This window comes from Poromitra crassiceps (genome assembly GCF_964638095.1).
Source record: "Poromitra crassiceps genome assembly, chromosome: 27".
Classification (NCBI taxonomy): Eukaryota; Metazoa; Chordata; class Actinopteri; order Beryciformes; family Melamphaidae; genus Poromitra; species Poromitra crassiceps.
The window spans coordinates 4,449,270-4,464,598 of NC_139650.1; the positions used below are offsets into that span (position 1 = coordinate 4,449,270).

At 45.4% G+C, this 15,329-nt stretch overlaps 1 protein-coding gene across 1 annotated transcript; it reads left to right on the forward strand.

Moving 5' to 3' along the window:
* Window positions 1-617: 617 nt before the first annotated feature.
* Window positions 618-2,537, forward strand: dcst1 (DC-STAMP domain containing 1; the record flags this gene model as incomplete). The annotated part of the gene is made up of 1 exon (XM_083661973.1): window positions 618-2,537. The coding sequence occupies one exon, from the start codon at window positions 618-620 to the stop codon at window positions 2,535-2,537; it is 1,920 nt and encodes a 639-aa protein (XP_083518099.1).
* Between the last annotated feature and the right edge of the window lie 12,792 nt (window positions 2,538-15,329).

The following is a 15,329-nucleotide window of genomic DNA, read 5'->3' on the forward strand; positions in this document are numbered from 1 at the left end:
ATTGTGACATCATCACGGGCAAAATGCGGCCCCAGGGCCGGCACCGGCCCCTGGACCATCTCAATCCGGCCCCCAACGTCCTCAAAGAAAAACAAAACAACCCCCACAAACTCAATAAACGGCAAAATGATGTTAGTAAATCTCATCTGCTACAGCCATTGGATTTGTATCACTATTATATCAGGAGATTAACGAGAAATTACCAATAACAGCGGGAGAGAGGGTTAAAAATAGGGGGAGACTCCCACGAAAATCAGGAGTGTTGGCAGTTATGATCTCCAATGTGTGGCCCTTCACTTACTTTATGTAAGTCAGTTCAATGTCTGTATCACATCACTGATTATGACATAAACATTGTGACCTCATCAGTGATCACTGATGATGTCACAGTTTAGCCACTGACATCAGTGGCTAAAACAGTGACATCAGTATATATGCATGTATAGTATGTATATATGTAGAGTGAAATACATTCAGTGATTACACCAGAGAGATCTCCCAGGCTCTCAGTCACAAACCAAATCTCATGTGGCAGCCATTTTGAGGCGAACCCAAATGGCTGATCAAGACTGCTGATTTGAGCAGGCTGGTGGCCTGACCTGTTGAGGAACCCTGACATGTTGCGGGCAGCCCGGCGCAACGTGAAGCGTCGCAGGACTCCTCACAGCACGCTGGAGCGGCTCAGCCTGGCCTCCCTGCCGCTGTCTGTCCATCGATTCCTCTTCAGCCAACCAGATGAGTTCCTTGCCGCTCGCCGCCTGCTCGGCGCTCTGTTCGGAGCGCTGCTGGGAGGAGCTCTGTTCAGAGCAGCTCTGCTCCTGCGCGACGCCCACATCCTACCGCTGACCTATGGCCTCTGGCTGGCAGCAGGGTGTGTGTTTGTGGCTCTGTGTGTGCTAGGCGGGGCGTTCTCCTCGTCGTTCCGTTGCTCGGTCCTTCTGATGTTTCCCAGCGTGCTCGGCTCCAGGGGCAAAAGCTACATCATGGTGTTCATCCTGTATTGTCTGTGCACAGGCCCGCTGGCGAACATCCAGCGTAACGTCCAGGAGGCCGCTCGCTCTCTGGTCTGCACTCTGGAACTGCAGGTGAACCACAGCCGCCTGCTGTGGGATGAGACGATGAAGGTGTACCTCCTGATCGCCCAGGAGATACAGAAGGACACATCAGTGTTCCAGGAAGAGGCTGACATCGTCAGCTTGAAGTTCCAGAGCATCAGAGATGAGGTTGTGGCGAAGTACGGCTACGACGGCCTCCAACCGCAAGACGCCTCCGCTACCTCCAGGGGGGAAACCACGCAGGAGCTCTTCGTCAACAAGACCTTGATGCAGTGCGACATGATAGCGCAGCGCGGCGTGAGCGCCTGTGCGGAATTTTTCGAGGTGCGGTGGAAGAATTGCCTGAACAAGACGGGCGTGCCCGTCATTAGGCACATGCTCTGCGCCCCCTTCAAGCTCCACTTCCTGTGTGATGTCATGAGAGTGATGACGCCGTGGTGCCGCGAGAACATCCCGGTGGAGGGAAACTTCGGCAAGATGTTCGACCAGCTGAACAGCACTGTCGAGCAGCTGAGCCGAGAGTTCACCTCCGAGGTGGTGGTGCAGGAGCAGCAGCGCTCGATGCTCTCCGGCTCTGTGCTGCAGGACTTGGTCGCGTCCCTCGACAGCTCGTTCACTCGGCTGACAGGCTGGATGAAGTTGCTGCTGGACCGCCTCACGCTCCTCCTCTCCCTGGCTTGCGTCTTCATCTTCAAATCGGCGTTTGATTACAGCAGGCAGTTCAAGCGGGACATTCGCTTCGACAACGTCTACATCTCCAGATACTTCAGACTGATCGATGCCCGCCGGAGGAGAGCGGGGAAGCGCTGTCTCTTTCCTCTCTACAGATCAGAGAGAAGTCAGCTCATCGACCCCTGGAGGCTGACCATCCACCCCACTGAGCTCTCACAAGTGTCCGTGGATGTGTGGCGCACCGCGGGTGTCGCTGCGCTGTGTGTCCTGCTGATGACTGTGGATCTGTCTGTGTACCTCATGCTGGACATTGTCAGCCGTCACAGCGTCATCCAGGTCAACGTCAGCACCAGCCACCATGTGGACATCAGAGTGGACGGAGACTCCATGATGGCCCGCCTCCTGAGGAGGACCGTCTCTGCCTTCAACTCCAACGCCAGCCTCGACCTGGACACCACCAACCGGAATTGTGTGGAGCACCCCTCCCTCCCTGTACGTGTGTATGTGACCTGTGGGTGTTGTGTCCTGTTGGCGGCGCTGCTCAGCTGTCTGCAGGTCTACACCAACCGCCTCAGACGAGTCATCGCTGCCTTCTGCTACCCTGAGAGAGAGAAGAAGAGAGTCCTGTTCCTCTACAACTTCCACATCCAGCAGCGCATTTCCTCCATGAAGAGGAAACACATGAGCGGGGGACGGAGGCACCGCTCGCACTGCTGTTCAGCCTGGATGTGTCGCCTGGAGCAACTGTGTCTGCTGGGAGACCCAGAGACAGAGACACACAACCAGGAGAGACACCGCCATGCTGACTGACACCGACACTGAGTCTCCCCTTCAGGTCGGGCCCTATGCGAACCAGCCGCGGGGAGAAGAGAATGGTGGTGAATGGCGAGAGACAATATTTTTTCGATCCCATTTGAATTGTGCCATGAGGTGCACATAATATGATGTTATGATGATATATGATATATATCATATGATATATGATGTTTGTCAATGTAGACCTAGTCTCGCTGGCCAGCCTCCTCTCCCTTCCGTCCGAGGAGTCTGGCGCAGCAGGTCTCCATAGTGGGATTGCGGTGGGCGGAGCTTAGCGGCAGTGCCCTTGGAAAATAGTTTCCAACAATCCAATTTGCCGTTTTCAGCGTGTAGCAACGAGCTAGCGTGTAGGTTTCTGCCGTTAGCTTGCTAGCTAGTTAGCGTTGTTGTTTTCACTGAGGCGGCAGGGCACTATTTACAGCGACACACAGGGAGGAGGGAGCGGAAGCCAATGACAGAGTTTTTAATAACATGACATCCGTCTGCCACCGAAACAGTCGCTCCAATGGGAGAGCAGCTGTAGAGCAGGGGAGGGCTTATATCCCAGTTGCCTGTTTCCGCGGCGCCAGACTAAAGTAGCCCTGACTGAATTTCATTCAGTACATGTAAATGTGTTTTGAAAATGTTCTGTTCCTTTAAGAAATGGGAAAAGAAATTGTATAAACATGTTGTGGCCATTACATTGTGCATATATTATTATTTTTTGCTTGTGTTGAATATAGTCTCTAACTCACAGTAACTTGATATAGTGACATCTAGATACGTATTGGTTCATTACCGGTGACCACCCAATCAGAATGCGACATGGGCGGGACATAGGAAGACGAGACTCACTTTTGGTAGAGTGCAGCCAATATTGACAGCAACGTGGTGAGAGGAAAACTGTCTGCCGACGCAGCTTCAAAGTACGTCTTTATTCGAGGTGACGGACTGTTACGCCAAAGTGTGGGGACTTATATGAAGTTTGTGAAGGTAACTGGTGTGTTTGTTGTTTCAAATCTGTCACTGAAGTTTACAAGATGGCAAAGCTAATGATAGGCTAATCGCTATTAGCATAGCCATTCTCTGTGTTTACCTGTGTAATTCGGTAGCCTGCTGTTTATTAATGCCAGACTTTGTTTATTGAATAAAAATAAAAAATAAATAAATTCGGTAGCCTGCTAAGCTAACACTGGGATGCCGTGTGTTACCATAAGGCATGATAGTGATTGTGTGTGTACACAGGGGACAGTTTTTCGGACAGATTGAATTTGAGGACTAGGAGAATATCCTGGGACCACTCATGCGACTAGACCAGCTTCCTGCTTCATGGTGGAGACTTCGGCTGTGCGACCTGCGCTGCTGCTGTGTGCTGTCTACGTCGGCTGGTTTGCCATCAACTCTGCATCGCCACCCGGTGGTGAGTAACTGTATTGCACGTGCACGACCTTTTATTTCATGCTTGCTTTGGACTGTGACAAATGCAAGTTAAGCGGCCATTCCCAGCTTTAAGCCCCAACGCTCTCTAGCAACGAACCAGGCCTGCTGCAACATTTATTTGGGACACTTTTATTTGATTTCTTCCTGTTCTCATTTGATACACAGAGGGTACTACTGAATGACAGGTGTGTGTGTGTGAGTGAGTGTGTGTACTGTAGGCCCACAATTTGTCATTTTGTCAGTATATAAGAGTTATTCCTGATAATAATTGCAAGTCATACTATATTCATGTTTTTTATTTTCATTTATTTCATGTTTTGATAAATTACTGTACTTTTACTAGTGCCTACTCACTAAAAATATATTTTTTGCATTTAAAGTAATTGATTGGGTAATTGAGTATTGTGTTTACTATTAGATATGGTCATAAATAAGTTGGAGCATAAATTAGTGGTAAAGATTTAATACATTTCATTCTTAGGAGACTTTAGTTCAGCTCCTTAAAAGGCACCGCCAAATATTAAAATACAGGTATAAAAATAGACATTTGTGAATTCTGTCGAGAGACCATGTTACCATGTTGGTAACCCAGGAGCCCACCTTTAGAAGTAAGTAAAATATCGGCGACTATAGTTAACTCATTGAGTGCCATGGACGAACATGTTCGTCATTTCAAATAGTAACGTAGAGTGCCAAGGACGAACATGTTCGTCAATTGCGTTTTTTGACGGGGGGGGGGGGTGTCGATCTAAGCCTCTTACATCGCCTCTTACAATATTGGGGGTTTTGAATGTGTAACCTATTTTACAGAACCCTTAGGTGGCGACAGTGCTCTCCACATAACAGAAAGGCAAGGAAAAAACAAAGAAGAAGTCGTTATGGAAACGGAAATCGCATCGCATCCGTATGCATCGATATGCAGAAAGCATAACGTTACTGCAGCTGTGCCTGCAGCAGCCAATCTGCTCCCACAATTGAGCCGCTCCGTGTCGGTTGCGACAGCACATCGGCATGATCAGCCGTGGAGTTGTTATTATTCTCAACTGGAAGCATGGTTGCCGGTGACAAACACGCGGAACGCTGTAAAAAAGCTGGATGTCGCGCAGAGCAGCACACAACACCCAGACAGACCCAGGCAGCAGGACAGGATTGACAAACGCAAGCCAGAATATCCGATGCCCACCAGCAGCAAATCAAGACCAGCAAGAAGCTGCAACCAGCAGCGCACGCAGGGGCCAGCGCTGCTGGTTGTAGCTAAAAAATATTATTCTGCCAAACAAAATTCCCTGGCCTTCACTGTTTTATTGAAGGAAATTATTTTTGAGGTGTGACTACATTAGAAAAGATTAGCTTCAGAGTCAGTGATGTGCTTGAAATGTTTAATTTCACAAAAGGCCCATTATCTCAGCTTCTAGAAAAAAATTGCTGTTTTTGGATGAATCAAGCTATCTTCTCCGGCTCATAACTAAAGAACGGAAAATGGGATCAATAAACTTTTTTTTGCAGATGATAGAATAGAGTCTCATCGTTCTTTGTGCGTGTTCAGTGTTTACATAGTAATATCACACAATATTCTGTGGGCCTTGAGAAATCACTGAAAACGCTCTGAAACTCTGGCACTGGGAGCGTCCGTTCTCCAAAAGTGGCTGGCACTCAATGAGTTAATATCGAGGTGGGTGTTACATCAATTTAAAAGATAACTTTGCAAGTCAAGAAAATCAGTTGTCTTAAGCCATTTAATTCCCAATTTTTCCCAGACGTGAAAATATTTAAATCACGTGAAGGTGAAAAGGTGAGTTTTATAGTCGGTCACAATTGTGACCAGTGGGATAACACAGTGCATCTAATGTGTATACTGAATTAACATATTTTTCCCATGCAGTCATCAAAACGCTTATCCCAGACCAGCTATTAACACATTGGAGGTGGGGAGGCTGTCTTGGAGGGTGGGGCCTCTGTGCTGGAGGGTGGAGCCTCTGTGCTAGTGGGTAGAGCTGTGCAATAAAATCGATACGGCAATATATCGCAATACTTTTTTCCGCAATACTGTATCGATATTTCAGAAAAATATCGTGATATATCGCCATATCATTGTGACACAATAAGAATACTTTTTATTTCAGTATGTTCAGTAACACACTCAACACTGTAGTTTTGACTAAATTTGTCCACAATCAATATAAAGTGATGTACATACTATTACACTACCTGGGTGGTACACAGCGTGTTGTATTTTTAGCTATATTTTTTATTTTCAGTAAATTATGTAGAGAGTATTGCAATATATCGCAATAGTATTGTATCGCAATGTATCGTGATACAATTGTATCGCGACCCATGTATCATGATACGTATTGTATTGTGAGGTCCTTGCCAATACCCAGCCCTACTAGTGGGTGGGGCCTCGATACTGGAGAGTACCGCCCCTCCTCTTCTTCCTCCTCCACCTCCTCACCAGTGGAGGACTGGAAGCTGCTGTCATCATGCAGCAGTGGGGGGAAGTCCAGCGTGACGTCTGGGGGACTCTGTGGTGCCGACACGGGCCCCTGCTCGGTATCTGTGGCGGCGGCTGCAACACCTCTGTAGCTGCTGGTGCCTGATGGTTGGTGGGGTGGCAGTTCCCCCTCCGCCGCTGGCTTTCCTCTCCTCCCTGCAGAGCATCATCTATCCTCTGGTGTGCTTCTTGTAGCACATTCACCCACTGATGGGACCAATGTTTTGGGGGACTGCTGGTTCTGTTGTCACTCTGGCTTGGCTCGTGCGCTTGGCTGTTCCTCTTCCTCCTCTCCATCCTCCACGACTCACCAGGAAGAACTGAAGAGCCCTACACCTGGATCATCAACACCACCTGCTTCATCCTCCTCCTCCTCCTCCCCTGGGACTCCTCGCCCTCGCCACCTCCCCGACTCTGTCCACCTCCTCCTGGGCTCCGTACTTCCCGGCACAGTCGATGGACGGGTTTTTGCCCAGAAGGTGGAGGTTGGACTTGCTGCTGGTGAGGACTATGCAGTCCCTGTACAGGTTGTGTCTCCACTGGACCGCTGCCTCCTTCACAGTCATCATGATGTCCATGACGGAAAAATCTCACCACCATTCATATTTTTGCCATGGCTGGTTCAGCGGTGACCCACAATCCACCATTCATCAACTGAGCATTTTCATAACGCCACCCCTTAGTAGTAAATGCCGCTATCATTGAGTAGTGGCCAGTGGTGACCGATGATCATAAATCATTGATGATGTCATACACACTGATGATGTCATGCCCTACAATTGTCGAGTGGTGGCCACAGTAATGACTTCATTGTCATCATCTCCACCCTACAAATGAAATGAAAAAAAAATTCTAATGTGAAATAATGAATAGGCTATAAAGCAGACTCAAAAAATAAATTAACAAGCGGGAATTCGCAATAGCTATGACCAGATATGCGATGTCAGTCAGACGTCACTGTGATGTCATGCACTTCATTGTGACATTGATTTTGTGGACTAACAGTTTTTGTGGACCAACCAACCAACAGACAGACTTATAGAGCTGCTGGCCATGCTGACCCCTGCTGGCCATGCTGACCCCTGCTAAAAAGGCTCATATTGATTCTGGAAAGAAGTAGAAACATCAAACTTGTCTGTCTATACTTTTTAATCCTGATACTAACTACCAGTGTTTGATGTAGCAACTTACTTTTTAACAGTGCCTCCAGGATTTTGTGGGCTTTGCATATTTTTTTTAATTCTCTGCAAAAACGGCAAAACCGGTTCAACTTGCAATTCTTGCCAGTTCCTGGCTGCAATTTTACGGGGGTGGGAGAGTTTGCAAATTTTATTGCCATTTTTGAGAAAAGCCGCTGTCAAATGAAACATGTTTGAATGCAATAATCACAAAAAGAAGTGGAGGGACTGTTTTAAAGTGACATTTGACACAGGAACGCCGTCGCCAATTTGCACTTATTCGAGTATAATTGTACATGCTGGTGTTAAAATGGGGTTTTTAAAAATAATGAATTCCCAAACTGTTTGCATGTAAAATCGGTTATAAAGCTGCTGTGAAATAAGCCCTCCTCCTCCCTCCCTCTAGCCAACAAATAAAGGTGAAATTGATGTGCAGTGTTGCCAGTTAGAGGTTGTTTTATGTCTCGCTGGGACAGTCATCACTGCCTGTCCTCACTCACTTGTTTAAGCCTCGTGGGGGACTGGAGGTAAATTTGAGACAAGCTGAAAATGTATCTTTTTTCCACTGTCTGGCTCACTGCACACTGTCACACACACACACACACGCACAGACACACACACACCACGTACAGGCGTACACACAGGCTTGTGTGGGTGTGGGAAGGGAGAGGAAATAATATTTCTCTTGAGAGAGATTGATGCGATCTGTTCAGCACTTCATTGTTTGAGGACGATTTGAGTGAACAGCCTGTTCTCAGCAGACCTGGCCGCGCGCGCCTGTGTGTGTGTGTGTGTGCGCGTGTGTGTGTGTGTGCGTGCGTGTGTGCGCGCGCGTGTGTGTCAGCAGCAGGGCATGAGCATTAAGGAAAGAAATTGGTCTATTATTTTAGAGACTGCAACAAATCAGTTGGTTGACCTTTGACCTTTGTCCATTTCAGTTGTTGGAGCGAAACACGAACAGACTCAGGCGACACACACGGGACTGACTGGCTGCGTGTTCGTGCGTACACTGTATAAGCCCAACCAAGTGAATAGACCCAGACACATCCGTCGATAAGAGGAAGTGTACACCTTATTCACTAGTACACTTGACCTGTCCTTTTGCGCTATTCACCTGAGCATCTCTGAGGAAAACACAAACACACTCAAATTCACAATGCATCCCCAGACTGATGGTCTTAATACTATGGGAACAACTTTACTTGAAGTCAGGGCTGTAGTACTTGAGTCCGGACTCGAGTTCGGTCTCGAGACTCGTCTCGGACTTGTAGTCAATATGACTCGAACTTGACTCTGTCTCGGGAGTGAATATGAGTCGGTTTGATAGTTGGATTTGATATTTAGTTTGATAGGCTGTTGTTTCAGAGTTTTGGCCAGCAACTGCTTTTGTTGTTCCTGATGCGGTGATTGGTCGAGAGCTATTGTAATGATGGATGGTAGGGGTGCACCGATCACGTTTTTTGCCACCGATCACCGATTGCCGATCGCCTATGGGAAATATCTGCCCAACCGATCATCGACCGATCCCCGATCACCGATATATAAACTCCTCAAAGAAAGTTTGGAAATGTTATTTTAGGTCGATTATCTCTCCCCTTTAATAATACCAATTGGCATTGTATTTTATATCGTTGGAAAGCCTGATTAGTGACAGGCCTTTTTATTTTATTTTATTTTTTATATAAAAAAATGGCCGATCGCCGATCGCATATTTGAGGTCAAAATCGGCCGATACAGATTGCTTGCCGATCGATCGATGCACCCCTAATGGATGGTCCATTACCTGCCTGCTAGCAGGCAGATCTGCTGCTGAAATAGTGAGGAAAAACTAGACAGACATGTGATGTGCATTCAGGGCTGTCGTGCAGGGTTGAGTTACCCTATGCAGTTTTACTATGACATAAGATTACTTCAATAATTTGATTCAATTCAAATGTCATGCCAAGGTAAGAATATTTTCAGTCAAGCAATGCGGAGAGCAGTAAGAAAGATTTGGCAAAATACACTCCTAGGTGCAACTACTGTATGTTATGAGCATAAGCTGCCTACAATCAATTTTGTCCTAAAAAAATGCAAATTTTGTTGAAATGTCTTTCAAAATCTCTATTTTAGGTAATAAATAAAAAAATATATGTTATTTTACAAATACAATGGTAGCCTTGGATAGCACATTGCTATGGTATTGGTCTCGAAATAGACTTGTAGTTTTGCGGTTTTGGTCTTGACTCGGGTCTCGACCCGACTCGTCTTGGTCTCGACCCCAAATTGGACTTGGTCTCGACCCTCTCAACTCCCTCCGGTCTTGGTCTCAACTCGGACTCCATTCACCAATGACTGGATCTGGACTTGGACTCGACCCAGGTGGACTTGACTACAGCCCTGCTTGAAGTGTACATAATGGCGCGCTGCCATTATGCAAGCATATGGACATCCTAATCAGAATCAGCCATCCAACCAAGCCATAGTATGAGAGCATCATCATCATCATCATCATATCAGAACAGGCTATGAAGCTTTGTAATTATTATACTGAATTGGGCATGAATGTGATAGGAGATGGTTATGATGTATAATTGTAAAATGTTCTGTTACAGCTGAACGTGTAGTGGTATATTGATCCAGGGGGTACGGTGGCGCAGTCGGTAGCGCTGTCGCCTCACAGTCAGAAGGTCCTGAGTTCGATTCTCACCTGGGACACTGTGGGCGCTGTGGTTGTGTTCCCCCCCCATATCTTCAGTGCCTACTGCCCAGGTGGGTTATCTCATCGTAAGGGCCTGTCTCTCTGTGTGGAGTTTGCATGTTCTCCCCGTGCTCCCCCAGGGGGTTCCTCTGTATATAACCCCCCCACTAAAAACATGCAGAAGATCAGATCGTCATCGTCATCCGACCAGTGACGACAACATCCGAAGTTGGTCCCCGGGCGCTGTACGAGAAAGCGACCACTGCTCCTGGCCTGCCCCCCGGAGGAAAGGACATGCCTGGATGGGTTAAATGCAGAGGACACTTTTCACCGGCCACCGTCGGCATGAGTGTGTTGTGGCCGCATGCATGTATTGTGGTGTTCGTGTGACAATAAAAGACGGGCTTGTCCGTTACGAGAGTTTTTTTTACGAGAGAGATACTGTGACAGTTATGTTCTGTTACAGCTGAAAAATAAACGTGTGGTGGTATATTGATCCAGGATACTGTGACATCTATAGTTATGTTCTGTTACAGCTGAAAAATAAACGTGTAGTGGTATATTGATCCAGGATACTGTGACATATATAGTTATGTTCTGTTACAGCTGAAACATAAACGTGTAGTGGTATATTGATCCAGGATACTGTGACGTATAGTTATGTTCTGTTACAGCTGAAAAATAAATGTGTGGTGGTATATTGATCCAGGATACTGTGACGTATATAGTTATGTTCTGTTACAGCTGAAAAATAAACGTGTAGTGGTATATTGATCCAGGATACTGTGACATATATAGTTATGTTCTGTTACAGCTGAAACATAAACGTGTAGTGGTATATTGATCCAGGATACTGTGACATATATAGTTATGTTCTGTTACAGCTGAAAAATAAATGTGTGGTGGTATATTGATCCAGGATACTGTGACGTATATAGTTATGTTCTGTTACAGCTGAAAAATAAACGTGTAGTGGTATATTGATCCAGGATACTGTGACATATATAGTTATGTTCTGTTACAGCTGAAACATAAACGTGTAGTGGTATATTGATCCAGGATACTGTGACATATCTAGTTATGTTCTGTTACAGCTGAAACATAAACGTGTAGTGGTATATTGATCCAGGATACTGTGACATAGTTATGTTCTGTTACAGCTGAAAAATAAACGTGTGGTGGTATATTGATCCAGGATACTGTGACAGTTATGTTCTGTTACAGCTGAAAAATAAACGTGTAGTGGTATATTGATCCAGGGGGTACGGTGGCGCAGTCGGTAGCGCTGTCGCCTCACAGTCAGAAGGTCCTGAGTTCGATTCTCACCTGGGACACTGTGGGCGCTGTGGTTGTGTTCCCCCCCCATATCTTCAGTGCCTACTGCCCAGGTGGGTTATCTCATCGTAAGGGCCTGTCTCTCTGTGTGGAGTTTGCATGTTCTCCCTGTGCTCCCCCAGGGGGTTCCTCTGTATATAACCCCCCCACTAAAAACATGCAGAAGATCAGATCGTCATCGTCATCCGACCAGTGACGACAACATCCGAAGTTGGTCCCCGGGCGCTGTACGAGAAAGCGACCACTGCTCCTGGCCTGCCCCCCGGAGGAAAGGACATGCCTGGATGGGTTAAATGCAGAGGACACTTTTCACCGGCCACCGTCAGCATGAGTGCTTGTCCGTTACGAGAGTTTTTTTTACGAGAGAGATACTGTGACAGTTATGTTCTGTTACAGCTGAAAAATAAACGTGTAGTGGTATATTGATCCAGGATACTGTGACATATATATAGGTATGTTCTGTTACAGCTGAAAAATAAACGTGTAATGGTATATTGATCCAGGATACTGTGACATAGGTATGTTCTGTTACAGCTGAAAAATAAATGTGTGGTGGTATATTGATCCAGGATACTGTGACATATATAGTTATGTTCTGTTACAGCTGAAAAATAAACATGTAGTGGTATATTGATCCAGGATACTGTGACATATGGTATATAGTAGGGGTGTCACAATATATCGTCCCACGAAATTTCGCGATAGTAAAACGTCACGATATGTATCGTTGAGATGAAATCTCATATCGCAAAAAAAAAAAAAAAAAAAATTTTTTTTTTTTTTTTTTTTTTTTCCTCAAAAATAGACTAAGAAACGTCTTTGTTTGTTGAAGTTCAATGTGTGGAAAGTAGTTCAGTTGAACAAGTCTCTGAAGAGACACATGAGAAGTTATACAGGAGAGAAACCATTCAATTGAGTTTCTGGCAAAACTGTTTACTTGACAGGAAAAACTGAAGCATAAAAAATAGACTAAGAAAAGTCTTGTTGTTTGAGTTTGAAGAAAAACTGAAGATGCATAATGAGAATTTATACTGCTGAGAAACCTTTTAGTTCAAAGTAAATCTAAGTGACGGTGTAACTCATTCTATTTCAAGATAAGCCTTATCTCCAATCTCATGTTTTTTCTAGTTGTTATTGTAATAACAATTTCCCACAACAGCATGTTTTGTATTTGTGCATTTCAAATAAAATACTACTTTTCCAGTCATATATTGTCATTATTCAAGTTTAAAAAAATATTGTTAAAATCGTATCGTATCGTATCGTTATCGTGAACCCAGTATCGTGATACGTATCGTATCGTGAACTGAGTGTATCGTGACACCCCTAGTATATAGTTATGTTCTGTTACAGCTGAAAAATAAACGTGTAGTGGTACCGTATATTGATCCAGGATACTGTGACATATATACCGGTAGTTATGTTCTGTTACAGCTGAAAAATAAACGTGTAGTGGTGTATTGATCCAGGATACTGTGACGTATATAGTTATGTTCTGTTACAGCTGAAAAATAAACGTGTAGTGGTATATTGATCCAGGATACTGTGACATATATAGTTATGTTTTGTTACAGCTGAAAAATAAACGTGTAGTGGTATATTGATCCAGGATACTGTGACATATATAGTTATGTTCTGTTACAGCTGAAAAATAAACGTGTGGTGGTATATTGATCCAGGATACTGTGACATAGTTATGAGAAAAATAACAGCCTGACTTATGAGTGTTACAGAGCACATCATAATTCTTGAAACGGTGCAGAGTGCAGAGTCTGCTCTTGACACATGCACGGTTAAGTTGCACAAGTTTTAAAGTGTAAGACAGACCGCAAATGCCTATTGGTAATAATACAGTAGCATGGAATTGGAATAATAGGGCAACAAAAGTCAGGTTTACAGTCAGATGTGTTGAGGAAGAGAGTCTGGAGGACATGTGAGAGATCTCAGCAGGAGATGAGTAGGGGAGATTGAGAAGCAGTGGTGATGATACAGAGGAAAGTGTATGAAATCCATGTCCGTGGTAACACGTCTGCCATTTGTTTTGACTAGGTGTCTTGAAGATCCTTTCTGGAGCCAGGAGCGAGTCAATGATCCACATTGTCTCTGATCGGCAGGAAGAGAGAGCACAACTATTTTTGACATTTGTGAATCGATGCAGAATCGTGCACGTCCGCATCGCGATGCATCTTATAATCGATTATTTTTGACACCCCTAGTACGTATATGTCATTATTGATCTGTAGAATTGGACCATGGTTTGAGATGTTGAGCTAGCTCAGTAGCCAGAGGAAGGAAGAATGACTTCTGTATTAGGCTGGATCAGTACTCATCCTATCTGAGGCTGTTGGTGTTGAACTTGAATGAATCAGTTGCACTCACATTGATGTCTGAGATCCAGGCCCGCAGGTAAAGCAAGGTGGGCCGTGTCGCCCCTGTGCATTTTGTCATACAGGTGGTCAAGGCCAGATTAGTACCCCCATGGCGCCCCATGGGCACAGATGCTCCACCCCCACCCACACAACACGCCCACATAGCCCAGCCATAGAGAGGCAAAGTGAACGTCACTTCCTGCTTCAGCACTGTACCAGAGATTTTCAATCGCCATTTATTTTCCCATAGACATTTCGTAAAATGCTTATAAAAATTGTTTTACTTCGTCAAACCAAACGGTTCAGCTATATTTAGAATCGGGAGAGACCATAGAACATTTCACTCGGACCAAAAACTTTAAAAAACAACGTTGGAAGAAATATTATTTATATATACCGGTATATAGATATATAAATCCACGTTTCTTTTAAATGTTTTGCAGCACACCAGTTATTGATAGCTACATAATAATGTGACAGACATGAAATAGGTTTACAGAGCCACCCTAAGTTATCACACAGCAGAGCTGAATGCAGCTTTCAAAATAAGGCTCACTCAGTGAGCTAGGCAACATATACAGTATAATGAACTTGACAGACTCCAACACACATAGCTCAGCAGCATCATACCCCACTGACCCAGTGACACCACACAGTGAGTGTGATACAATACATTATTATACAAACCGCAAATATCCACAAATATACAGCAACACAAACTCACAACTGCTCAATGCACATCAAATGGTTCTTACCTTTAGCAGTTCTTCTTTCTTGGCTTTTTCTTTGCAATCTCTGGTCCTCAAAATCCAGCTCCTGCTAGCTCTGAGACACTTCCATGCTACTAACGTTACTAGCTAGCTCACCTCGACATCATCTTATTCACTGTGTGTTGCTGTTTTGAAAAAAGCTACACTTTTTTTTTTAATATTGTGGCTGATTCTTTCTCGTCTTTTTTTAGCTCCGCTGGTACTTTTGCTTAGCGACGATCCATCATTTCCTGCTGCTTCTGGCAATTTCCCCCACACACCTGACCTCCTCCTGACCTCCTCCTGACCTCCTCCTGACCTCACTCCTGACCTCCTCCTGACCTCCTCCTGACCTCACACCTGACCTCCTCTGACCTCCTCCTGACCACCTCCTGACCTGCTCCTGACCACCTCCTGACCACCTCCTGACCACCTCCTGACCTCCTCCTGACCTCCTCCTGACCTCCTCCTGACCTCACACCTGACCACCTCCTGACCTGCTCCTGACCACCTCCTGACCTGCTCCTGACCACCTCCTGACCACCTCCTGACCTCCTCCTGA